The sequence below is a fragment of the Mobula birostris genome, chromosome 2, assembly GCF_030028105.1.
Source record: "Mobula birostris isolate sMobBir1 chromosome 2, sMobBir1.hap1, whole genome shotgun sequence".
NCBI classification, from domain to species: Eukaryota; Metazoa; Chordata; class Chondrichthyes; order Myliobatiformes; family Myliobatidae; genus Mobula; species Mobula birostris.
The window spans coordinates 191,815,453-191,828,287 of NC_092371.1; the positions used below are offsets into that span (position 1 = coordinate 191,815,453).

The 12,835-nt window shown below is 41.6% G+C and overlaps 1 protein-coding gene across 20 annotated transcripts in view; it reads left to right on the forward strand.

Moving 5' to 3' along the window:
* Window positions 1-12,835, forward strand: part of LOC140193984 (protein GREB1-like) — a 458,873-nt gene that overhangs the window by 226,187 nt on the left and 219,851 nt on the right. For all 20 annotated transcript variants that reach the window (XM_072251241.1, XM_072251242.1, XM_072251240.1 and 17 more), the window contains 2 exons: window positions 740-926; window positions 2,477-2,613. In XM_072251241.1, coding sequence (XP_072107342.1) covers window positions 740-926; window positions 2,477-2,613 — 324 coding nt within the window. The remainder of the gene's footprint in view (window positions 1-739; window positions 927-2,476; window positions 2,614-12,835) is intronic.

The following is a 12,835-nucleotide window of genomic DNA, read 5'->3' on the forward strand; positions in this document are numbered from 1 at the left end:
ATTGAGATACAGCATGGTATAGGCCCGTCTGTTCCTTCAAGCTGCGTCGCCCTACAATCCCCCCGATTTAATCCTAGCCTAATCACAGGACAATTTAAATTGCCTGATTAACCAACCAACCAGTATGTATTTGGACTATGGGGGGAAACCAGAGCACCCGGAGGAATCCTACGTGGTCACAGGGAGAACGTACAAACACCTTACAGGCAGTGGCAGGAATTGAACCCAGGTCGCTGGTACTGTAAAGCTTTGTGCTAACCATTGTGCTGCCATGCCATCCCATATGGTGACATATATGTACTTTGATAATAAATTTACTGTGAGTCTTTGAATTGATCCCAACTTGTGGTGGATTTTGAGTAATGGTGGTCATGAAGCAGGTTGTTGCAACACTGGTACCAAAAGCAATACTTTTCAGGGAAGGCGATATTGTTATGTTACGATAAACAGTAAATGGATTTCTCAACTAATGTGCTCAGTTAACACAGACAGTGTGCATTTGGCACAGTAGTACTTAGTTTGCCTTTTTAACATAAATAATTCATGGTAGTTGCTCTTTCATTTGCAGCATCTTTACTCTTTAAGCAAGCACCCAGCATTTTGCTTTTCTTGAAATTTGTTTGCCCTACTTTATTTTGCTTGTTCGTGCTGTAGTTGTGTCTCATTTTTGCTGTACCAGGACTTGTATATACCGAATGATCTCACTAATTCACATTTCTGTGTTTTGTCTTGATTTTAGTGGAGGAGCAGTTTCACGAAATGAACCATTCCTGGGTGTAGCAGACAGAATCATAAACTGCAAGGAAATGAAAGAAGCACTGAATGTTTTAACACTCCAAGTTACATCTTTCCCCTTTGCTTTCCAAACACAGCAGACTTGCATCAGTCCCTACAATGAGATCCACTGGCCTTCATCCTGGAACAATGTAAATGTTACTGATGTTTACCATTCCTAATACATAAATATTTTTCACTATTGCTATAATAGTGTGAGAGCAAATTAAGAAGTCCGAGTCCTTTTTCACCAATTTTTAGAACTGGGGTTTAAAGGATTGCTAAAATAACGCTCGACAACAAATTTTTTTTGGAAGTGTTGCTTTATCAAAAATTTCTTTTGTTTTTGATAGACGACTTGAAGCTGAACACAAATATAATATACTTGTTTCACGTAGGAATTTGGAGAAACAGGAAATTAACTTCTTGAATATAATGCATTTAATTGCATAACGGTGCTGACACTTTGCAATAGTTTAAAACATTTTTAGCTTAATGGTTGATGATCTTCATTTGTACTCAGTGTCTGAGGATTCTTGCTTAAGTGTCTAACAATAATCAGCCCTGATACTGTTTCTCCATGACTGCAATGTTCTGGTGAATCCTTTCACCGTGCTCGTCACTGACAGCGGCAAGGCTTGCAAGGATGAAGTCTATAAGTAGGAATGAAGAAAATGAATCTTTAATGACATGTTGCACTTCAAGATTTTGTATGCTTCAAACATGTTGTCAACCAGCTGCACACAGTTTGGCATTCTGTAGTTGCCAAGAAAATTTTCAACAACATCCCCGAATGCCTTCTATGAGATTTTCTCTGGTCCCACCAGAAGTTCTTTGAACTGCCTGTCATTGGTGACCCTGTTTGATTTGTGGACCACCAAAAATGCCTTCCTTAGTCTTGCCATCAGTTATTCTGACTTGAATTATGAATTGAAATAACAAATATAGGCAATTTCAATAAATGGTGTTAGAGATCGAAATTTCATGGTGATTTTCCTGATAAGCAGCCCAAAACCCATAAGACACACAGGAAGCAAAATCTTTGTGGTCCAGTGTAATTGAAGAAGTAAATATTCTACCTTTTGTACTCAACTTTTCTAGTCTGAACCAGGCAACATTAAGACTGGATGAGAGAGGGAAAAATCACTCAGTTGGTTTTGTTCATTCAATGTCATTAAGTGAACATTGGTGACAAGGTGGGTAAGATGGCACTGGCTTGTATTTTGTTCCTGTCACTAAATAACCAAAATTCCTGTGACACATAATCTTTTACAAAAAAAAAAGGCAAACATGTGAATAGAGACTCTGCATTAGGACTAAGAGTGTTCAGGCAAGATAGACGGTATAAAGAGGTGAGATGGAGGGATGAAACGGGCTGGTAGATGATTGGTGGAAGCATGTGATGGGCAGATGGAGTGAGGGGGTGGTGGAGCCACCTAGCTCCCTCTGTCCATTTTTTCTTTGTCTGGTTTCCCCTAATACCCACTGGTTTCTATCTCAAAACTTGTCTGTCTCTTGTGGGTTTTTTTTTTTGCATACACACAAATCATTAAATGTCCAAATTAACAGAAACAGACTGTTCTCATTTCTGTGGGTAATTTAACACTTAATTATTATATTTGAATTCTGAGGCTTAGTCTTTTTTCTGTAAAATATTTGGTAGTTAATTGATGGCATGTAACTTCTGTTCTTTGTCTTGTAGAGAGTGAACTTGTATCAGGAAAACAGCAAGTATTTTGGGCTTTCGGACTTAATTGATTCCACATACTCAGCTCACAGGCTCCCATTGTTGAGATATGACAGTTCATTTGAGATTATGGTTACTGCAGTACAAGAAAGGTAGGTAATTAATATGGTTTTATGGTCAACAAAACAAGCTGATACCAGAGGTCACATCAAACCTGTATGGTTATCTCAATCATTTGCAAGGACTTAATACAAGAGAGGAGGAAGAGGACTCCACTAACTTATGGCTATATCCACTCATGGGGGGAAGCTTTGGGAGTAACCCCCAAGGAAAGGTCTGGAGCTGGAGCCCCTAAGGTAGTCCTATGTTGAGTGTAGTGCTGACTGGCAACTGCTGAGACGCTGCTGGAACATACCTTTATTTCCATGTTAACTTTATAGTTAAGCACTGCACTAGGTACTCATTTTTCACTGTTGCAGTAGAGAGGACAGAGCATCCTCAGACAGAACATTCAGTATACGATGAAACACTGCAGTGGGTGGTGTACGACCAGATGCAATGTCCAGCATACAGTGTCACATTGGGGTGGACAGAATGTGCTCAGTGTGAAATGGTCAGTATATGATGACCTGGGAGGGCAGAACATGAGGTTCAGCATGAACAATTTGGAACGTTCAGTATATGATTTCACACTGCAATTGGCAGAGTAATTACACATTGGAATGTTAACGATTATTTCGGAGTGCAGCAGATGACAAAATGTTCCCTCGAACCCTATTGGAGGCAAGAGCAGAAATCGCCAGGGCCCTAGCAGAGGTATTTATAACATCCTCAGTGACTGGAGAGGTATCAGAGGATTGGAGGCTAGCCAATGTTGTTCCACTGTTTAAAAAAGACACTAAACATAAACCAGGAAATTATAGGCCAGTGAGGCTGATATCAGTTGTGAAAAAGTTATTGGAAGGTATTCTAGGGGACTGGATATATCAGTAATTGGATGGACATGGTCTGATTAAGGATCGTCAGCGTGGCTTTGTCAAACCAATCTTAGAGTTTTTCAAAGAAGTTCCCAGGAGAGTGGATGAAGTCAAAGCAGTGGATGTCTACATGGACTTTAGCAAGGAATCTGACAAAATTCCGCATGGGAGCCTGGTCAAGAAGGTTCAGTCGCTTGGCATTCAGGATGAGGTAGTAAATTGGCTTAGACGTTGCCTTTGTGGGAGAAGCCAAAGAGTGGTAGCAGAGGGTTGCCTCTGACTGGAGGCCCGTGACTAGTGGTGTACAGCAGGGATCGATCCTGGGTCCTTTGCTGTTTGTCATCTGTATCAGCAAATTTGCGGTTGACACCAAGATTAGGGGTGTCGTGGACAGTCATCATGGCTTGCAGAGGGACCAGCATCAGCAGGAAAATTTGCAGATGGAACTTAATGCAGACAAGTCTGCTGTTTTGCACTCTGGTGGAACCAGCCAGGGTGGGTGTTACACAGTGAACGGTGAGGCACTGAGGAGTGCTGTATTACAAAGGGATCTGGGAATACAGTTCCATAATTCACTAAAAGTGGCATCACAGCTAGATACGGTTGTAAAGAAAGCTTTTGGCACATTGACCTTCATAAATTAATGTATTGAGTACAGGAGATGGGATGTTACGTTGAAGTTGTATAAGACATTGGTGAGGCCTAATTTGGAGTATTAGGTGCAGTTTTGGTCACCTACCTACAAGGAAGATGTAAACAAGTTTAAAAGAATGCAGAGGAAATTCGCAAGGATGTTGCTGGGTCTGGAGGACCTGAGTTATAATGAAAGATTGAATAGGTTAGCACTGTATTCTTTAGGACATAAAAAATTGAGAGGAGATTTGATAGAGGCATACAAAATTATGAGGGGTATAGATAAGGTGAATGTAAGCAAGCTTTTTCCACTGTGGATGGGTGGAAGTAGAACCAGAGGTCATGGGTTAAGGGTGAAGGGTGAGAAGTTTAAGGTGAATACAAGGAGAAACTTCTTCACTCAGAGAGTCATGAGAATGTGGAATGAGCTGCCAGCACAAGTGGTTATGCTAGTCTGATTTCAAAGTTTAAGAGAAGTTTGGACAGGTGCATGGATACTAGGAATATGGAGGGCTTATCGCCCTGAGGCAGGTTGATGGGAGTAGGCAGTTTAAATGGTTTCAGCATGGGCTGGATGGGCCGAAGGGTATGCTTCTTGTCCTGTACTTCTCTATGACCCTATGAAGACTGCTCAGATTGGAGTTCTGTCCTCGTTCTTTGCTAGAAAAGCACCATCAAATTGGAATTTTATTTTTGTGATGTCAAAGTAGAAAAAACTCAAAGTAAAATTTATTATAAAAGTACGTATGTTATCAAATACTACCTTGAAATTCATTTTTTGCAGCATTTATGAAAATAAAGTACAACAGAATTTATAAAAACCAAAGTCTGATGAACAACCAATGTGCAAAAGAAGGCAAAATATGCAAATAAAAAATAATAATGAAAACATGAGTTGTTAAAGATCCTTGAAAGTGAGTCTGTGGATTGTAGAATCAGTTCAGAGTTTTGGTGACAGGCCAAATCCATGGAAACGTCTAAAAAAGTAGAGGCATTGTAGTGCCGCCTTTGTGATGGCACTTACGTGCTGGCCCCAGGAGAAATCCTCAGAAATGAGATTGCCAAGGAATTTAAAGCTACTGACACTCTCCACTTCCAATCCCCTAATGTGGACTTAACCAAGCTTCTCTTAAATCTTGTAATTGAACACACATCCAACACTTCCACTGGCAGGTCTTTCTACAGTCGCACCACCCTCTGAGTGAAGAAGTTTCCCTCCAGTTCCCCTTAAATAGTTCACCTTTCACTTCTGATCTCTAGTTCTAGTCTAATGCAACCTGACTGGGAAAAGCCTGCTTGCATTTGCCCTATCTATACCCCTCATAATTGTGTATATGACTATCAAATCTCCCCTCATACTCCTTCCTCCTGGAAGAATGCCCTAACCTATTCAACCTTTCTCTAACTCAGGATCTCAGTCCTGCATTATCCTTTTTAAATATTTCCTTTACTCTTTCAATCTTATTTGTATCTTTCCTGCTGGTGGGTGACCGGAACTGCACACACTATTCCAAATCAGGTCACACCAATGTTTATAAAACTTCAACATAACATCCCTATTTCTATACTCAGTACTCTGATTTCTGAAAGCTAATGTGCCAAAAGCTCTCTTTCTGATCCTATCTACCTATGAAATCACTTTCAAGGAATTACGGAACTGTATTCCCGGATTATTCTGTTCTCCTGAACTCCTTCGTGCCCTACCATTCCTATTCTGGTCTGTCCTCCCAAAGTGCAACATCTTACATTTTTCTGCATTAAATCCCATCTGCCATCCTAAGCCCATTTTTCCAGCTTGTTCCGATCCCGCTACAAGCTTTGATAGCCTTCTTCACTGTACACTATACCCCCAATCTTGGTGTCCTTCTGTCTCCATACAAGCACAGGCCAGGGAGCAAAGCTCCAGAAATTAGGATAACAAAGAGGTGGTCGCGCGAGGTATAAGAGCGGCTACGGGATTGCTTTGGGCTAGTGGACTGGGCTTTGTTCAAGGTCTCAGCTGTGGATCTGAGTGAATACACCACAGTTGTCATGGACTTTCTAACAACAGTTGTAGGCAATTGGAAGAGCAGAGGTGGGGAAAGTTAGAAACTTCAAATTCCTCAGTGTTACCATTTCAGAGGGTCCAGCACGTAAGTGCGATTATGAAGAAAGTACGGCAGCGCCTCTACTTCCATAGGAGTTTGTGAAGGTGTGTCATGACAACTAAAACTTTGACAAACTTCTATAGATGTGTGGTGGAGAGTATATTGACAGCTGTATCACAGCCTAGTATGGAAACACCAATGCCCTTGAATGGAAAATCCTACAAGAAGTAGTGGTTACTGACCAGTCCATCACAGGTAAAGCTGTCCCCACCTTTGAGCATAACTACAGGAAGCACCGTGGCGGGAAAGCAGCATTCATCAGCAGGGACCCCCACAAGCCTGGACATGCTCCCTTCTCACTGCTGCTGTCAGTAAGAAGGTACAAGAACCTCAGGACTCACACCACCAGGTTCAGGAACAATTATTACCTCTCAATCATCAGGCTCTTGAAACAAAGGGGATAACTTCACTCAACTTCACTTGCCCCATCATTGAAATGTTCTGACAACCTGTGGACTCACTTTCAAGGACTCTTCATCTCATGTTCTTGATATTTATTGCTTATTTACTTATTATTATTATTATTATTATTATTATTATTTCTTTTTTATTTGCACAGTTTATTGTCTTTTGTATACTGATTGAATGGCCAAGTGGTCTTTCATTGATTCTGTTATGGTTATATTTCTAATATGGATTTATTGAGCATGCCGCAAGAAGATGAATCTCAGGGTTGTATATGGTGACGTATATCAACTTTGATAATAAATTGACTTTGAACTCATAATTTTGTATTGCTTGTGTATTCAGCTACACATATACTGAGATCGTACATCTTCTCTCCATGTCTCTAACTTGCCTTCCCTTTAAGATGTCCTTTAAAACATCCCTTTGATCTTGTCTTTTCACCTGGACTAATGCCTCATAGAAAGAGTAATTGTTAAACTTATTTGATGCCACAGAAACACTCAAAATGCTTAATATTCATAAAAGATATTACACAAATTGCATATTGCTTTTAATTAATATGTCTGACTTGGGTAAATGGAAGCTGTTCAGAGTAGGTTCTTCTGTACGTCCTGTCACAATGGGGAAGGTGGAACATTGTCAGATAGGTTGTGCTTTCACAGTGAAAGAACACTGTATAATAGAACACTGTGTTCATATTTGAGTAGTGTTCATGACAGAGAACTGCATGTACCTAATTATTCATTTGAAATCTAATGCTAATTTCAAGTAATATTGAGGGAAAGGCAATCAATAGTAATTACTAAAATAGTTCTTGATAAAAAGTAGTCCAAGCATATTTTAATGAAGTGTCCTGCAATGGAGAGAAATTGAAACATGAACTTTAGGTTATAAGCTGCTTTCTATTCATTTTAGATAGCCAGAGATATAACCAGAAATGCAAGCAGGTTTACCACTCATACTTTGGTTTGCCGAATCCTGCTACTTACTTAAAGTGTTTGACTTATCATCAAGAACTGACCATTTACCTTCTGTTAAGATGCACCAAGAAGTCATTATCTGGCCTCATGACCCTCAAAGGGTTCAGCTGAGCTCAGCTGTAAAAGGATTAGCAATTATGGAGGTGGTGAGGTTGGGTGAGTTTATTTGGTCACTGGATGAGTGGAGTCTAAAGGAAGGTGGAAGGTTGCAGAAGATCATGGCTGGTTGTTGGTGGAGTATTGAATGAGAAATTGAAGGTTATGGTGGTTTATAGTATACAGTGGCATGCAAAAGTTTGGGTGCCCCTGGTCAAAATTTCTGTTACTGTGAATAGCTAAGCAAATAAAAGATGACCTGATTTCCAAAAGGCATAAAGTTAAAGATGACACATTCCTTTAATATTTTAAGCAAGATTACTTTTTTATTTCCATCTTTTACAGTTTCAAAATAACAAAAAAGGAAAAGGGCCCAAAGCAAAAATTTGGGGACCCTGCATGGTCAGTACTTAGTAACAGTCCCTTTGGCAAGTATCACAGCTTGTAAACGCTTTCTGTAGCCAGCTAAGAGTCTTTCAATTCTTGTTTGGGGGATTTTCACCAATTCTTCCTTGCAAAAGACTTCTAGTTCTGTGAGATTCTTGGGCCGTCTTGCATGCACTGCTCTTTTGAGGTCTATCCACAGATTCTCGATGATGTTTAGGTCTGGGGACTGTGAGGTCCATGGCAAAACCTTCAGCTTGTGCCTCTTGAGGTAGTCCATTGTGGATTTTGAGGTGTGTTTAGGTTCATTATCCTGTTGTAGATGCCATCCTCTTTTCATCTTGGGCTTTTTTACAGATGGTGTGATGCTTGCTTCCAGAATTTGCTGGTATTTAATTGAATTCATTCTTCCCTCTACCAGTGCAATATTCCCCATGCCACTGGCTGCAACACAAGCCCAAACCATGATCGATCCACCCCCATGCTTAACAGTTGGAGAGGTGTTCTTTTCATGAAATTGTGCACCCTTTTTTCTCCAAATATACTTCTGCTCATTGCGGCCAAAAAGTTCTATTTTAACTTCATCAGTCCACAGAACTTGTTTCCAAAATGCATCAGGCTTGTTTAGATGTTCCTTTGCAAACCTCTGACGCTGAATTTTGTGGTGAGGACACAGGAAAGGTTTTCTTCTGATGACTCTTCCATGAAGGTCATATTTGTGCAGGTGTCGCTACACAGTAGAACAGTGCACCACCACTCCAGAGTCTGCTAAGTCTTTCTGAAGATCTTTTGCAGTCAAACAGGGGTTTTGATTTGCCTTTCTAACAATCCTATGAGCAGTTCTCTCGGGAAGTTTTCTTGGTCTTCCAGACCTCAGCTTGACCTCCACCGTTCCTGTTAACTGGCATTTCTTAATTACGTTACAAACTGAGGAAACGGCTACCTGAAAATGCTTTGCTATCTTCTTATAGCCTTCACCAGCTTTGTGGGCATCATTTATTTTAATTTTCAGAGCGCTAGGCAGATGCTTAGAGGAGCCCATGGCTGCTGATTGTTGGGACAAGGTTTGAGGAGTCAGGGTAGTTATAAAGCTTTGAAATTTGCATCACCTGGCCTTTCCTAACAATGACTGTGAACAAGCCATAGCCCTAACAAGCTAATTAAGGTCTGAGACCTTGGTAAAAGTTATCTGAGAGCTCAAATCTCTTGGGGTGCCCAAACTTTTGCATGGTGCTCCTTTCCTTTCTTTCACTCTAAAATTGTAGAAAACAAAAATAATGCACTAATCTTGCTTTAAATATTGAAGAGAATGTTTCATCTTTAACTTTATGACTTTTGGAGATCAGTTCATCTTCTACTCACTTAACTATTCACAGTAACAGAAATTTTGACCAGGGGTGCCCAAACTTTTGCATGCCACTGTATCGCATCATGACATTGATCGGGTCTGTGGGAGGCTGTTGGGTTGGGGCCAGTAATGATGAGAAAGATAGTGCCAGGGGAAATCTGACAAGCACGGGTGTTGAAGCTTAGAGTGATCAAGTAAGGGAGGAATAGATCTGCTGCATGGAGCTCTGAAACAACAATGGGATCCCAGTCAGGTGTAGTTCTGCAGAGGTTCTTAGAGAGACCAAGGACATTGTGGATAACTTTTATAAGACAGTGATTTGCAGAATTATGTCTTGTTTTTGTACTACACTGAAGGAGAGATGCAAAGTGTGCAGAAGAGATTTATCAAGACAATTTCATTTGGGAAGAACGTTGGTTCTGTGGGAAGGCAGAAGAAGCTGGAGTTCTTCTCCTTGGAACAGAGAAGTTGAGGGCTGATCTGAAACGTATTTAAAGTCATGAAGGCTACAGACAAAGTAGAAAGAGAAAAGTTGATCCCATTGGCAGAAGCGTCTAGAACCAGGGGGTATGGAATGAAGGTGAATAGCAAATGAATCAAAGCTAACATGAGGAAAGTTGATTTTACACGGTGAGCATTTGAAGCTTTACACTGTTTTCACTTGTAGGAGGAGTGGTGGAAATATCTAGTTCCAATGATAGCATTCAAAAGTACAACCAGAGAAACTATAGATGCTGGAAATCTGAAATTTAATTAAAAAAAACAAATTTCTGAAAGCACTCAGTAGGTCAGGCCACATTTGTACAAACAGAAACAGAGTGACCTTTTCATGCTGAAGACCCTTCATCAGAACTGGGAAGGAGAAAAAAGAAGGTTGTAAAGCTACAGGGAGAGCGGTGGAGGGAAATAGAATAGTACAGCACAGTACAGGCCCTTCGGCCCACAATGTTGTGCCGACCCTCCCATATAAACCCCCCCCACCTTAAATTCCTCCATATACCTGTCTAGTAGTCTCTTAAACTTCACTAGTGTATCTGCCTCCACCACTGACTCAGGCAGTGCATTCCACGCACTAACCACTCTCTGAGTAAAAAACCTTCCTCTAATATCCCCCTTGAACTTCCCACCCCTTACCTTAAAGCCATGTCCTCTTGTATTGAGCAGTAGTGCCCTGGGGAAGAGGCGCTGGCTATCCACTCAATCTATTCCTCTTATTATCTTGTACACCTCTATCATGTCTCCATCCTCTTTCTCTCCAAAGAGTAAAGCCCTAGCTCCCTTAATCTCTGATCATAATGCATACTGTCTAAAGCAGGCAGCATCCTGGTAAATCTCCTCTGTACCCTTTCCAATGCTTCCACATCCTTCCTATAGTGAGGCGACCAGAACTGGACACAGTACTCCAAGTGTGGCCTAACCAGAGTTTTATAGAACTGCATCATTACATCGCGACTCTTAAACTCTATCCCTGAACTTATGAAAGCTAACACCCCATAAGCTTTCTTAACTACCCTATCCACCTGTGAGGCAACTTTCAGGGATCTGTGGACATGCACCCCGAGATCCCTCTGCTCTTCCACACTACCAAGTATCCTGCCATTTACTTTGTACTCTGCCTTGGAGTTTGTCCTTCCAAAGTGTACCACCTCACACTTCTCTGGGTTGAACTCCATCTGCCACTTCTCAGCCCACTTCTGCATCCTATCCATGTCTCTCTGCAATCTTTGACAATTCTCTACACTATCTACAACACCACCAACCTTTGTGTCGTCTGCAAACTTGCCAACCCGCCCTTCTACCCCCCCACATCCAGGTCGTTAATAAAAATCACAAAAAGTAGAGGTCCCAAAACAGATCCTTGTGGGACACCATTAGTCACAGTCCTCCAATCTGAATGTACTCCCTCCACCACCACCCTCTGCCTTCTGCAAGCAAGCCAATTCTGAATCCACCTGGCCAAACTTCCCTGGATCCCATGCCTTCTGACTTTCTGAATAAGCTTACTGTGTGGAACCTTGCCAAATGCCTTACTAAAATCCATATAGATCACATCCAATGCACTACCCTCATCAATATGCCTGGTCACCTCCTCAAAGAACTCTATCAGGCTTGTTAGACACGATCTGCCCTTCACAAAGTCATGCTGACTGTCCCTGATCAGACCATGATTCTCTAAATGCCCAGAGATCCTAGCTCTAAGAATCTTTTCCAACAGTTTTCCCACCACAAACGTAAGGCTCACTGGTCTATAATTACCCAGACTATCCCTACTACCTTTTTTGAACAAGGGGACAACATTCACCTCCCTCCAATCCTCCGGTACCATTCCTGTGGACAACGAGGACATAAAGATCCTAGCCAGAGGCTCAGCAATCTCTTCCCTCGCCCCGTGGAGCAGCCTGGGGAATATTCCGTCAGGCCTCGGGGACTCATCCGTCCCAATGTATTTTAACAACTCCAACACCTCCTCTCCCTTAATATCAACATGCTCCAGAACATCAACCTCACTCATATTGTCCTCACCATCATCAAGTTCCCTCTCATTGGTGAATACCAAAGAGAAGTATTCATTGAGGACCTCGCTCACTTCCACAGCCTCCAGGCACATCTTCCCACCTTTATCTCTAATCGGTCCTATCTTCACTCCTGTCATCCTTTTTTTCTTCACATAATTGAAGAATGCCTTGGGGTTTTTCTTTACCCTACTCACCAAGGCCTTCTCATGCCCCCTTCTTGCTCTTCTCAGCTCCTTCTTAAGCTCCTTTCTTGCTTCCCTATATTCCTCAATAGACCCATCTGATCCTTGCTTCCTAAACCTCATGTATGCTGCCTTCTTCCACCTGACTAGATTTTCCACCTCACTTGTCACGCATGGTTCCTTCACCCTACCGTTCTTTATCTTCCTCACCGGGACAAATTTATCCCTAACATCCTGCAAGAGATCGCTAAACATCATGTCCATAGTTCATTTCCCTGCAAAAACATCATCCCAATTCACACCCGCAAGCTCTAGCCTTATAGCCTCATAATTTGCCCTTCCCCAATTAAAAATTTTCCTGTCCTCTCTAATTCTATCCTTTTCCATGATAATGCTAAAGGCCAGGGATGTTCCTAATGGAGTGAAACGAAGCTGACCGTGGGGTAAGCTGTAAACAAAGCTATCAGGTCAGTGAGTAAATGGAGGGGTTAGAGAGTGAGAATATGGACAAAAGGAAACTCACAGAGGAATGTCGAAGTTTTGCAGGAGGACGTGCCTGCTGGATCAGGCTGGGAACGTCCTGCACTTCAGAGAAACAAAAACGTAGAAGCTGGACTATTATCGCAGATGGATGATTGATGCCGACAGAGAAATCAGCTTGCCTGAAGTTGTAGAATTTGGTATTGAGTTCAGAAGGTGACAA